The sequence below is a fragment of the Musa acuminata genome, chromosome BXJ2-7, assembly GCF_036884655.1.
Source record: "Musa acuminata AAA Group cultivar baxijiao chromosome BXJ2-7, Cavendish_Baxijiao_AAA, whole genome shotgun sequence".
Classification (NCBI taxonomy): Eukaryota; Viridiplantae; Streptophyta; class Magnoliopsida; order Zingiberales; family Musaceae; genus Musa; species Musa acuminata.
Window position 1 is genome coordinate 3,386,928 of NC_088344.1, and position 13,152 is coordinate 3,400,079.

Genomic DNA, 13,152 nt, shown 5'->3' on the forward strand with positions numbered 1-13,152 from the left:
ATTTAGTTATCTGGCATTATTTGAGCTATGTGACCCTGGTGTTTATGCATTAGAAAATTCAGTGTACTATTTGAGATCATGTCTTTTAAAGCTGAAATCTATAACTAACAAACACATAAGTTGGGTAAAACATATGAGGGTTTCTATAAATGAATGCAGTGCAGATGTCTAGTTGAATTTCCTTAAGATAGACAGTATTTCTGTAAATGGTTTCATGAAGTAAAAAAGACATGCCGATGCACGAGGCCACAATTATGGAGCATGGGTAGGGTCAGATGTAGCCAGTCTCATCCTCCTAACCGAGTTAATAATGCAGCTGATTTTACCATAGTTGATTGTCTTCAGGTACTGTTTCATTTGCTTGTTACTTTGTTACCTTATTTGTGTCCCTGTGATGATTATTGCGTCCCATAGGTGAACTTGTCAGTTCTTGTTTTTTCTAGATGTTGCACAAATCCAGGGAAAGTTCATGTTGTTGGTCCATGGTTGTGTGAGCTTAAGTCCTACAACATGGTAAATTTTTCTTCACATCATTGGCCTTTAGTTTCATACAAGTCCCTTTTTCCCCAAATTTTGACTTGGGTGATATTGTGTCAGCTCTAAACGGTTGACAAAGACTATTAAATGACGTAAAATTTGACAAATTGTCCGTGGTGTGTCCCTTTATTTTTTTTGAGGTTGTGCTCCACAACATATCCCATATCAGTGGAAAAATGTTGGTTGATCCATTGATGACAGATACCAAACTCTGTTACTTGTTAAATTTCTGGAATAGTTCAAGCGACAACTTTTATTTATATTTTTATGTTCATCCTTTCGAAACCATTCTTAAATCTTAACATTTTTTGCTTAATGATATTCTCATAGGAATTTTTAGGATACTCTTGGTGGTAAAACTGCTAAACTTGGATGGTTTCATAGACTTTCCATACAGCTGTTGATTCTTCATTTTCGTTGTTTGTTCCACCTATTAATTATAGTGCCCAGCAAGTGCAGAGATAGCAGATTAACAATCTCCTTATTGTGATTTCCTTCTATGCCAAATTAGTAGACAGTTACAAGTTGAGGTACATATGATGTAGAAAATTGATTTTCCAAAGGTTAACAGTATAGGTTGTCATCCAAGACAATGTTTTCCTGATATATCTCTTTTCCTTTTTTTATGAAATAGTTTTTTCAAGAGCTGATGTATTTGGTATCTCAAAATCTGATTCTTAATCCATGACCATATGTAGGAAGAGAACTCTGTTTCATTAATGTTGGAGGATCACAAGACCACATGCTGGGGATGTGGATTACACCTTGTTCTTGAATCTTATTCACCAATATTCAAATGTGGATGGTGTGGAGCAATAACAGATCAATGCAAAACTTTGAGGAAACCCGATAGCACGTGGTTTTCTTGGTGGAGATGTGTACGAGACCGCCTTTTTGTTACTATTCTAATTTTCTTCATGCTATTTGTGATATGTAAGCTGCAAACCTATCTTTTGTACCTTCATTGTTCTGATCGGGAACATATAATTACTTTCTGCATTTCTTGAGTGCCAAGATAAAGTTACATTTGAGAGCGTTTAACGATTTTCCTGTTATCTCTACCGATAACAGGTACTGGTGTTTGGGCAGTCTACCCAGCTGTTTTCTCAATCAGCAAGTTCTGTGGAATCTTTCATTGCCTGTTAACATCTGTATTGTCTATTATTACCGTCTCCAGTTTCTGCTTAGCAGCCTTTCGTTCTGCTGGGGCACCAGCAAACATACCATGGGGAAGCTACCCAATTGTGGAGAAAGATGGCCTGGAAAACTACACATATTGTGCTTATTGTTCTAAGCCAAAGCCGCCAAGGGCACACCACTGCCGTTCCTGTAGAATGTGTGTTTTGGATATGGATCATCATTGTCCATTTGTAAGTGCCAAATGAATGTAACTTACTCTTCTTTCATTTTATTTTTCCTTTGAAATAAAGTTTTATGGATATGGGTCCATCACTGCCCATTTGTAGGTACCAAACTGATATGACTTGCTATTCTTTCATCTTTTCTTAATCATTGAATTCTGATGAACTAGTGGAATCAAGTGTAGTTATACCACGTGTAGATGGAATTTATATACCATCTTCAACGAACTTGTTCATATCTCATTAACTTCTATATTACATGCTTTTCATTATGGCGGGATAGTGCCATGATTTGTATTTTAGCCTGTTGATCAAAACTTCTGTCTTACCTGCTAAGTTGGCTGCTTTTATGGCCGATCTTAGTCAGACACAATCTTTTAAGATATGTTTAGTTTGGTTAAGTGTTTCAAGCATAGGTTCATGCTGGCAGTATTTTGAAAAAAGCTGGAAATGGGTCTCCATAGCTAAGCAACATCTTGTTAGTTAGTGCTTAAAGGGTCCCCAAAAGTAGGCCAAGTCAAAATTTGTGAGATACTGCAAAATTCTCTTTTTGGAGTGGTACAGGTTGGGCAAATATCCTGAGATGTGTCTTGTAAGGGCATTCTGAAATTTTTCAAAAAGGCTATTTAAGAAAGTAATGCATCTTAGTTAGGAGATAATCATCAAATATATTCTCCAGCTCAGGAAAATGTTGTGAAGATGTCAGCTAAAGAAAAATAAAATCTAGTTATTTGCTTAATTTGAAGAAATGTATATAGATTTCTGCTCATTGAACTATAAAGTGCAGTAGCTGTTTACCTTAAAGTTGAAATTATGGTTATATTCTTGGGTACATCAAAGATTGTATCCTATGGTGGAAAATTATGAAGAATTTGTTTCCCCAATGTTGATTTCTGGGTAGAGATCTGGTAGCTTATTTAGATAAGTTGCAGATATATCATGCATGGAATACAGTGACATGCTTCAAAGTAGTTATTATAAGAGTAGTGTGACCTCTCTGTTGTGTTTGGACACCACTATTTGGACACATGTTTGGTTTTGTACTTCATGATTTGACCCTAATATTCTCTCAAACATCAGATTACTATAGTGAAAACTGCTAACGTATTGGGGTAAGATGGTAAGGATTAAATTTTGGTGTATTAATTCATCGATTGGATGTAGTCTTGTGTTCTACTGAAAAGAAAAGGAGATCTAACTTAAGTGTGCTTATTTTATGAGATCAAAAGGTGCTTCAATGTACTTCTTAGAACCGATGAAGAAGTAGCAGTTTTAACAGTCTCCATATTGTTGATACCCTCTTCAGCTGTATTTTTTTGATCATTAGTCATCTGTCTTGTGGGATTGTGATGTTGACATTTTTGTTGGCAATTGCAATGACAAGATAGATTGAGCTTGCAAGGGCAAGAGATCAAGTTGATTTACATTAACTATAGTGATTGGGTTTCTTGCCAGGCTACGATTGCTCTTTGAGGCCCTGGACAAAAGTGTCAAACTATGACGATAAAGAGAGGACATGATGAAGCCACCTCGCTTTAGTTTTTTAATTATAAAGAAATCATGGAAAAGAAACCAACGAGGTGTATCGTTTAGAATAAAGAAGCAGATATTGAGAAACACAATGCTGACTCTGGTGCTTCTCTGATGTTTTACATGCCGTGTAATGTGTGGTGGGATGCACCGAAATAGTAAAATATGGCAGGACACTTTAAAATAATCAACAGCCATGTACTGGAACATGCTTGATTGAGCGGTACTTGGTCTGCGTTGTTTCTTGATGTTCACCTCAGGTATATATTTTTACGTGGGCAGTGTATTCTAAATATCAGGAAGGCCCATGGCATCAGCCTCTGACCTTCTTTGCTGTTGGGAGGGGTGCTGGTCTCTTATTTATTCATGCAAGAGAGTGATACCATAATTTGTCATATAACTCGAGTATATGTTCTGGTCCTAGTAAATTGTAAGAGATACCGCACTTTATTGCATAAAAAATTGAACTCATCTAGGATGCTTAAATTCTAACATCTTTTTGTTGTCGAAAGTTCAAAAAGTAATCATTCTACCCTTTCATGTGTTCTTGATATTACTTCAAATTCATATGGAATTATTATTGGAGAAGGATCACACGCTGACATCTTTGATGGTTTAATTCTGAAGCACTTTATTACTGATTATGCAGTGTAATTTGTTTAATTTACTAGTGTTCTAAGTTGTGAGATGCTTTTAAGAATACACAATTATGAGGTTGTATTTTATATAGCAAACTAGCATTCACAAGCTAGTAACTCTGAGATTGGATATCTGTTAAGGGTGTATGATTATTTATTAGTAATTTACTTCTTTGTGCAGATAGGAAACTGTGTTGGAGCAGCAAATCACCGGTATTTCATTGCATTCCTTATATCTGTAGTCATTAGTTGCGCCTATGTTTTCCTGATGACACTGTATGCTGGTTTTCGTGTATGGCCGCCCTTGGAAATTAGAAATCTAGCATTATCTGGCTTTGGTATTGGGAGTGCTGCAAGTATAGTGAAGGAGATAGTTGCTACCTTGGCTAGCTCAGCACTTCTTTTGTCTGCAAGAGGTCTAATTCTTATATATCTGTCATTTGCAAGTCTGAGTGTGGAAATTGGTATAGTTGTGTTATTGTGGCAGCAACTCTATTGGATTTATGAAGGTAACACATATATCAACCAAATAGCTTCACATAATGTTGCACATGGAGAAAAAGGCTGGCAGAATCTTTTACGTTTCTTTGGTTGCCCATACTCAGTTTACAGAGTACTTTTGGGTTCTGGAAATGCTGGAAAGTCACAAGATATATCGAGCTCCAAGCTTCTATAGAGGTATGTAATTTGTCATATGCAGTTTTTTCACCCATTTTTATCTTCAATAGTTTCCAACTCAAATAGTTGCATAGTTTCTATCTATCTTTTGAGAATATAACTAAATGGTAGTTAATCGGCATGGGTTGCTAGATCCATTTAGCATAACCATAATTACCTATGTGATACTGAAATCTACTTATTATACATTCTGGAATTTTGCTTGTGCTTGTTTGTTTTTTCTTTAAGTTTTAGCTTGAACTTGATATTTTTGAACTGTATCCAACTGGAACACAACATGACTAATAATGCGAAATATTAGGACTAATGGGTTTTTGCAACTCATTCTGTCAGAATATGCTTGTTATACCGTGTAGTTAAGAGACCTACAGATGCTAGATTCTATAGAGTATTTCGTTTATTCACTATCTTACCCATGAAGAAATTAGGAGCGGTTTGATTTTTTAATATGCAACCAAACAGCATGTGTCTAGAAGTTGTATCAGTGGAATGATCATAGAGCTATAACATGCCAGTTTAATGTCTATACAGTTACCTTTCTGCTTGTAGGGGTGAGTCTGCTTATATTTGAGCTCCCCTGACCTCCCCAGCCATGCATTGGCAGGAGCCGCAATGTTTTGATTTCCCGTTTATCAATATTTATCTGTAAATAGAAAACCAGTGTTTATAGTCTTGGTCTGCTATTAATTTTGACAATTTTAGTCGGACCAATAGAGTACTAGTATAACGGGTAGTTTTCCGACCTATACTGCCTGGCATCACTTAAACCATAAATAAACAAGTGAATACCAATAGGTACTGGATGTGTTGCTGAGGATTATGGTCCCATTCTAAGCTTCATGCATGCATAGTCAGTAATGAGGAGAATCAACAGCTATGGATGAAATTCATGCAACATAACAAATTACGTCATCATACTGCATATCATATCCATCTTTCTAGCCCATTGTCACTATAAACATGCATGCGCTGTCAGTTATGATGAGGAGATTTAATAGCTGTAGACGAAGTTTGTGCAGCATTTGACATATCATACGCATCTTTTTAGCCTTTTTAGCTGCATGATAGCCATAAGTTGCAACTGTTAACAATCACAACATGAAATGAGCACAAAATTATCAATATTATTCATGACACTACTTGGTCATGACATTATTATTATTCATGATGTTATGCTCAGGGTACAAAACAAGTGTTAGGCAATACAAACATCAGGAAGTTACCGATTATTCTGATCAGAATCTCGACTATCATCTGATCGCCTTGGTATGTTATTTTCCCTCACTCCACGAAACGAAAAACAGGAGAACAAGTGTGAGCCTCCAATGTCAGATTCTTGAATTCAACAGTTTCAGATGCTGCTAGGTGGGTTTACCAGCCCGCAGATATTTGTCAGAGACAAGGACTTTCTTTTTAAACACACGAGGAAAAAAATTCTCTTTATGTACATTTCTTTTTTACATGTCCACCGACTACATTACCAGCGGGTACTTGATTTTGTGAGTGTAAATTTCTCGTCGACTTTGTGTACATGAATATTTTATATACTAGATTTTCTTTGCACTCTACCTTCACATAGCAAATTATAGGTCATTGAACTTCGCATATATAAACAATTTACGATTGTTTCTCTTATGTATCTGAATGTGTCATTTATTTTGAATAATAACTGCATCGTGCATCTATTGTGCTTTTATGTGGAACTAAAATAACACACCAACTGTGGCACAAAGGTTAGGATTATATTGCCTTTCAGGCTTGTATCAAGCATGGGAAAGAAGGCTGTTTCCCTTCATGAATGCTTCCATGGCCTGTGCCTTCCTTTGTGATTGTTAAAGAGGACATGCACCATTACAGCGACAGTCAGTTGCAGAACCCTACCACCGTATGTTCTTCGGAGGAATTCTGAGAAGACCAAAAACAGATCTGATACTTCAAGAGTTTGTTGTTCTTGAGCAAAAATGTAAACTTGTCTAGGTATGTTTCACTCAGCTTAAAACTCAGTTCAGAGTTCTTAAATACTTTAAAGCGTTGTTGTTATTTGTTGCACTAGTTGTGTGTTCTCCCCATGATGACTCCCTGGTTTGTTGTTCTTGCATTAAAAATGTTGACTTGTTTGAAAAGCTTTGGAGGAACACAGAGATCTTAGTTCACTACTTGTGTGTTTTCCCTGATGATCACTCTATGGTTTGTTGTTCTTTCATCAAAATGTTGACTTGTTTGGCCAGCGTTGGAGGAACACACAGATCTTATCTCTCTTTGTTGTTCCACTACTTGCTGTTAGTCATGGAATATTGGATGACTTTTATTTGGGATTGATCTTCATGCTATCCGCCACATATTAAAGTCATGGAGCGTCGCTTTCTCTGCACGCATTCCATTACCATTACCATTACCATGATTTCTCTAAATCTTCTTTTGGCATCCATGTCGTCTTCTTTTTCTGGCTCGCTTGTCTTCTTATCGCATCTCCATCGACTCCATACCTGTAATTGAATTCTCTTTGTCAATAAGTAGAAGATGGCGTAATGGCACTCGTCATCTAATGTCCTTATAGGAGTAGCTCTGTGACCGTCTTCTTAACCAATACTCACTCCTAGTCACCAATTCACCTTCAAGCGGCCATGGAGGACAGCGGCTCCGGTCACCGACAGCTCCACTTCGTCCTGCTCCCATGGCTCGGGACGAGCCACACGATACCCATGATCGACATCGGCCGCATGCTGGCCGAGCGTGGTGTGGCCGTCACCGTCGTCATGACGCCGGCCAACGCCGCCCGGCTGAGTCCAACCATCTCCCACATCGCCGACTCCGGCCTCGCGATCCGCTTCGTCACCCTTCCCTTCCCCTCTGCTGAGGCAGGATTACCGGAGGGCTGCGAGAGCTTCGACAGCCTCCCCTCCTTTGACATGGTGCCCAACCTCTACTACGCTTCCAAGCTACTGCGGCACCCCCTGGAGGTTCTGCTCCGTGATCCGACGGTTGCCCCGAGCTGCATCGTGTCCGGCATGTTCTACTCCTGGACTCCGGCGGTCGCTCGGGAGCTCGGCGTTCCATGCTTCATCTTCCATGGCTTCGGCGCCTTTGCGCTCTTTTGCATGCACAACCTCTACTGTTACAAGCCTCACGAGAGCGTGTCGTCGCCGACCGAGCCCTTCACGATCCCGGACTTGCCGTTTCCGTTCGAGATCACGAGGCAGCGGCTCCCAATCCAATTCCAGTTGCTGCCTCGGTTCTTGGAGATGTGCGAGGAGGGCAGAGAGGGTGAACTGGCGATGGACGGCATCATCGTCAACAGCTTCGACGAGTTGGAGCCGGGATATGCTGCACGCTTAGCGGTGGCCTCCGGAAAGGAGGTCCGCCCCATCGGCCCGGTGTCGCTGTTCTGCAGGAGGAGCTCCGACATGGCCGCGAGGGGCCAGAAGCCGTCCGTGGAAGCAAGCCGATGCATGCAGTGGCTGGATTCGATGAAGCCACGGTCTGTGGTGTACGTCAGTTTCGGCAGCCTGGCCAGATTTGCGCCCGCTCAACTGATGGAACTCGGCCATGGGCTGCTCGCTTCAAGACGACCCTTCATCTGGGTCATCAATGGCGCGGAATCGCTGTCAGAGGAAGTGGAGCAGTGGCTGCAAGAGAAGCTTGAGATCAAGGAGGTCGACTCAAGGTGTCTCTTGATCCGTGGCTGGGCGCCGCAGGTGATGATCCTGTCGCACCCAGCGGTGGGAGGATTCATGACGCACAGCGGGTGGAACTCGACGCTGGAGAGCGCAAGCGCGGGCGTGCCGATGGCGAGCTGGCCGCTGTTCGCCGACCAGTTCATCAACCAGAAGCTGATCGTGGACGTGCTCGGGATCGGAGTCGCGGTCGGCGTGGACACTTCCGTGGAGCTGAAGCAGGCGCCGGAGGATGGGGCGTCGGTCACGAGGGACGAAGTGGCGGAGGCTATCGAGAGGTTGATGGGGGGAGGGGAGGAGGGAGAAGAGAGGAGGAGGAAAGCCAAAGAACTCGCGGAGGAAGCAAGAAAAGCTGTGGCCAAGTGTGGTTCTTCCTACGATAACTTGACGCTGCTGATTGAATCTGTAGCACAGAAAGCGAAGAAGAATTAATCCGGAGATGTATGCTTTATTTGAAGGATTAGATGATGATGATGACGAAGAGAGTTCTTCTGTGATTAATATCCAAATCCTTCTTAGATCCGGCATCAAATTAATGGTTGTCTGCATTCCTTGTTTAGTTCATGCATTCATTTCTCATGAATGGTTGGTCAAACAGAGTCTTACCTAAAACATTAATATTAATCTTGTGGTGGTGTTATCATCAAATCCTTTTGATCACGACATTATTTTATGACTGGACGACGGTGAGACCAAACCCCACGTAAGCTTTTGGGAAATTGGCACCAATCACCCATCTACATCGTACCAGTGTTGACCCAAAGTCGGCCAGACAAAGGTTCAACCGGGCCCCATGAGAAAACCGCCTCCTGCATGTTCTACGTGGGTGAGCCGGGCCCACCGCCACGCCGCGTTCGCTCATTGGTGCAGACGCTTGAAAGGACTGCCCCGGGCCCCGCTTTCACCTACTCGTAGGGCTGGTGGCGCAGGTACGGGTGTCGGCCCGTGCGGTGCCTGAAACCCCAGATCGCACACGTGTACGCACCGAGACGAGCGGACCGGCGCGCAGATCATCCCGGAAACGGAGTGTTAGCCGTCCGATCGTCGATGAACGGATGAGGTCAAGGACCGCCGGCTCTACTGGACCCGTACATCGTCCTCGCGCGCGATCCAGGAAGGACACGCATCGCCTGGTGCCTGTCAAAGGTCGCACGTGCGGCTTCTCTCTTGAGGACGCCCCGCCTGTACGTTTCCCACCTCTCTCTCTCTCTCTCTCTCTCTCTCTCTCTCTCTCTCTCTTCTTTCTTCTGCTTCATGTGTCACTATGGTTCTCTTCGTCTTCTCTTCAGTCTCTGTTCGATTTTGACTATCGAAATGGTTCCATCTTCTCCGCTTCTCCTCCTCTTGTTTTAGCAATAGCATAGATCTCCACTGGAATTTGAGAATCTTCTGATTACTGAAATCTTTTGCAAGACATATCCTCCTTTTACCATTCAAACAAAGGAATGGCACAGGAAGGGCTGCGAGGAAGGAGATGCTACCAAGATCATGATCATGCTCTTCCACGGCTTTCTTGAACTGTGAGCTATCTTTGCTTCCACTGCTTTCTCGTTACTCCTCAAAAGAGAGAAAGAGAGAGAGATATATATATATATCTACAAATACGGAGGAGGTGAATCAGCGCAAAGTTCAAGAAATGCGTGGGAAAACATGGCAGATCTTTTAGAGACTTCCATTCTCTACATGAGGAGAAAGACAGGTCAGTGGTAACATGCGCAGTGTTTACTTCACAGAATCTGCTGTTTTCGATCGTCCATTGTTCTTGAGCTTGACTGATGTTTTCCATCTCGAGTGCTTTCCTTGATCTAATGCACGATTTCCACATTGACCATCGTGAAGTAAGTAGCACGTTGGATTTAGCAGCACCTTTTATTCTTAGAATATCGGAGTACGTACTCTTCTTGGATAGCTTCAACTCCTCTTTTTTCCTTTGTTAGCTAGTCATGCAACATTAATTCTACTTGAAATCTACAGAAAATTGATCGGACATGGTCAATGATTCTGCATATCTTCTCTATCTATTTTAATCGGCTAAGATAGATCTCAAATCGGGTATCGGATCTGAGACCTATCAATACGTCAACGAATTCGGATGTCGAATGTCCCGCCGATTCACTTAGTCAACTTCGCTATCTATATTAATGTGGTCAATGCCCAGATAAAGGCCCACGAACACGAGTTCGAGCCCGAACGGCCCACCTATTAAGCCCATTTGCATGTTTCGGTGACATGAGTTATATCGATGTTGCCACGCCCGTGATCTTGGCACAGGATTTGCATGTGTTGGTAACTTGACAGGAGTCCAACCACGAAGCTTCCTCGTCGGCAGAGCACAAGGAATCTCGGGAAGACAAACTTACTGCTCACCTCTCAGGGAACTCGATCCTCGTCACGTGATGGTCATTGGATCTGCAGACAGAGCCAGCCTTTGAGGTATGGATGATCAGCTTTAACTAGTACAGCTATGGCCTGAGCTGTGATACCTCCCACCTCACCATCTCACACGGAAGAGCTCCTTCCTGGTACCTGCTTCCTGCTTCGTCGTCGTCTATAAATTCTCAGAGCAGCCACCACTCTTCGCATCGATCGATCGATCTCGATCTCCTCTTCCATGGCTCCCTCCACGCCCGTCGTCGCCGGCCTTCTACTCTTCCTGCTCGGGTTCTGCCTCGTCGATTCGCGCTCCGTCTACGACCATCATCACCATTCGGTTGTGGCCAACGGAAGATGGCTTCTCCAGGCGGCGCCGGCCGTCACCATCGGTGACCTCTTCGGGCTTCGCTCATGGCTTCCACTAAATGGCGAGCGATCGTCAAACTGATGACACACGTGGGTTTTGGTGGTGCAGACTGCGGGGCGAAGTGCTCGGTGCGCTGCAGCAAGTCGTGGAAGCGGAAGATGTGCAACAAGTTGTGCGGGGTTTGCTGCAGCAAGTGCAACTGCGTGCCGCCGGGCACGTCGGCGGAGACACGCGCCATGTGCCCCTGCTACGCCACCATGACCAACCCTCGCGGCAAGCTCAAGTGCCCGTAGAATGCATCCGTGGGTGGCGCCATTCGTCTTTGTGCGGTTGCTGGTTGCGCCTCTCCACTGTGGTTCGTCTCCCTTCTTCCTTTGTGATCTCTCTGCTGTGACTCGATGCAGATGATGGTGTGATCTTAGAGGCATCAGATGGTGGTAGCTGCCTGAGAGCAGATGGAGGGGGTTCCATGGAGTGTGTCTGTAGTATGCAACAGAGCAAAGTTGGAATAAACCATTTGGAGCTAGTGGGTCCCATGCTGCATCTCACATGAAGATTTCCAAGGAATCTTACAATAAACTTTTTATAATATAAATTATATGATATTTTAAATTTTATTATATGAGATTATCAATCTTTTAATCATAATATTTTTAAAAAATATATAATAAAAATAAGATTCAAAGTCTTTATCAGCTAAACTAGTCAAGTAATTGATAACCAATATCTTAAATGTAAAATATTAAGAAAAATATTTAATTAAAATTAGGAAGAGAAAAGCTATTGTGTTATAAAATGGAAAAAAAAAATAATGCTATTATTTTGTGGGTCAGAAATATACTACTGAATGAATTTGAAAATATGTGTTGGTCAAATATTTTTTATATTATTATTATACCTAAAAATTTTTATTTATGATTTTAATATGGATATAAGAAAAAAAAACACATAGAACAAGATGAAGTCCAAAGTAGAAAAAACTCCATATAAGATCACATGATTTCGCCATAGAATGTCACAATGTTTGTATGGGCACCATAATAGCTAAACAACTTTAGAGGAGGAAAAGAAGGTAGAAGATCATAAATAATGCAATATTTCCAATTCAACAGTAAATTGGTAAAGAATGGCAATTTTTGTGCATCTTATCTATGCCATCTTACTATAATTAAGTGGTATGAATAATTATTTTCGGATAATTCATCGAGAAAAATCTCACATTCACTTTTACCATATGACATTTATATCTAGAAGTGCTCATTTTATTTAGATAAAAATACCCTTAAATCTTTTACTAAAATGATTTGATCATGAACATCAGCACTTGTAAGAAGTTCTCTCTCTTGATAATTAATTATTGTAATTTTTGTTTAAATAATATTAATAATCTTAGAACCATGTCCTAATGATTCTAAGACACTTATTCTATTTTTTCTAAATTTTATGAAAATTAATTATTATTATTATTATTATTATTGAATAGCATATGTGATCAAGTTATTTTAGTAAAAGATTGACATCATTATTATCTAAATATAAAAAACAAATATGAAGGCATCATCCAATAAAAAGTCAAATAATGAAATTTTTTCTAATAAAATACTCGTTTTTTTAACTCGCAATATTAGAATTTCTACACAAACGTCAACATGGATTTTGATAACTGATCCAAATGGATCAATCAGCACAAATCGAGGATTATATGTGGAAAAAACTTGCAAGCAGTAGTGGGTGAGAAATCTTAAAAACCGAACCGGGATCTAATTGAACCTAAATCAAACCGGCCGATGAAGCGGTTTATTTGGTCTCTCGATTTCATTACGGGCCATTTGCCACATCATCATCCCATCGTGAGCTTCTTCGTGGGTTGGGTTGGGTTGGAGCATTTAATATTAGCCGAAGATCCAATTCCCAATGTTTGGTAGCATCCGATAAGTTAGAAATCGAATCGGGTTAAATTATTCATACCTAACACAGCATCGCTCCTCCTAAAT

At 41.3% G+C, this 13,152-nt stretch overlaps 2 protein-coding genes across 2 annotated transcripts; both read left to right on the forward strand.

Annotated features, from left to right (window-relative positions):
• Nucleotides 1–1,808: 1,808 nt before the first annotated feature.
• LOC135616664 (UDP-glycosyltransferase 73D1-like) lies at nucleotides 1,809–8,936 on the forward strand. The gene is made up of 5 exons (XM_065116093.1): nucleotides 1,809–1,907; nucleotides 4,248–4,279; nucleotides 4,382–4,575; nucleotides 4,672–4,744; nucleotides 5,925–8,936. Exon 5 carries the CDS (start codon nucleotides 7,369–7,371, stop codon nucleotides 8,848–8,850), a length of 1,482 nt encoding a protein of 493 aa, XP_064972165.1. The 5' UTR covers nucleotides 1,809–1,907; nucleotides 4,248–4,279; nucleotides 4,382–4,575; nucleotides 4,672–4,744; nucleotides 5,925–7,368; the 3' UTR covers nucleotides 8,851–8,936.
• A 2,093-nt stretch (nucleotides 8,937–11,029) lies between these two features.
• LOC135618025 (cypmaclein-like) lies at nucleotides 11,030–11,451 on the forward strand. The gene is made up of 2 exons (XM_065118926.1): nucleotides 11,030–11,180; nucleotides 11,267–11,451. Exons 1-2 carry the CDS (start codon nucleotides 11,030–11,032, stop codon nucleotides 11,449–11,451), a joined length of 336 nt encoding a protein of 111 aa, XP_064974998.1.
• Nucleotides 11,452–13,152: the final 1,701 nt, after the last annotated feature.

Bases quoted from the DNA above. Each gene is read 5' to 3' on its own strand.
- LOC135618025 (XM_065118926.1), top strand. From the start codon at position 11,030: ATGGCTCCCTCCACGCCCGTCGTCGCCGGCCTTCTACTCTTCCTGCTC. The intron at 11,181-11,266 runs GTGACCTCTTCG...TTGGTGGTGCAG, and splicing joins GGCGCCGGCCGTCACCATCG to ACTGCGGGGCGAAGTGCTCG.
- LOC135616664 (XM_065116093.1), top strand. From the start codon at position 7,369: ATGGAGGACAGCGGCTCCGGTCACCGACAGCTCCACTTCGTCCTGCTC.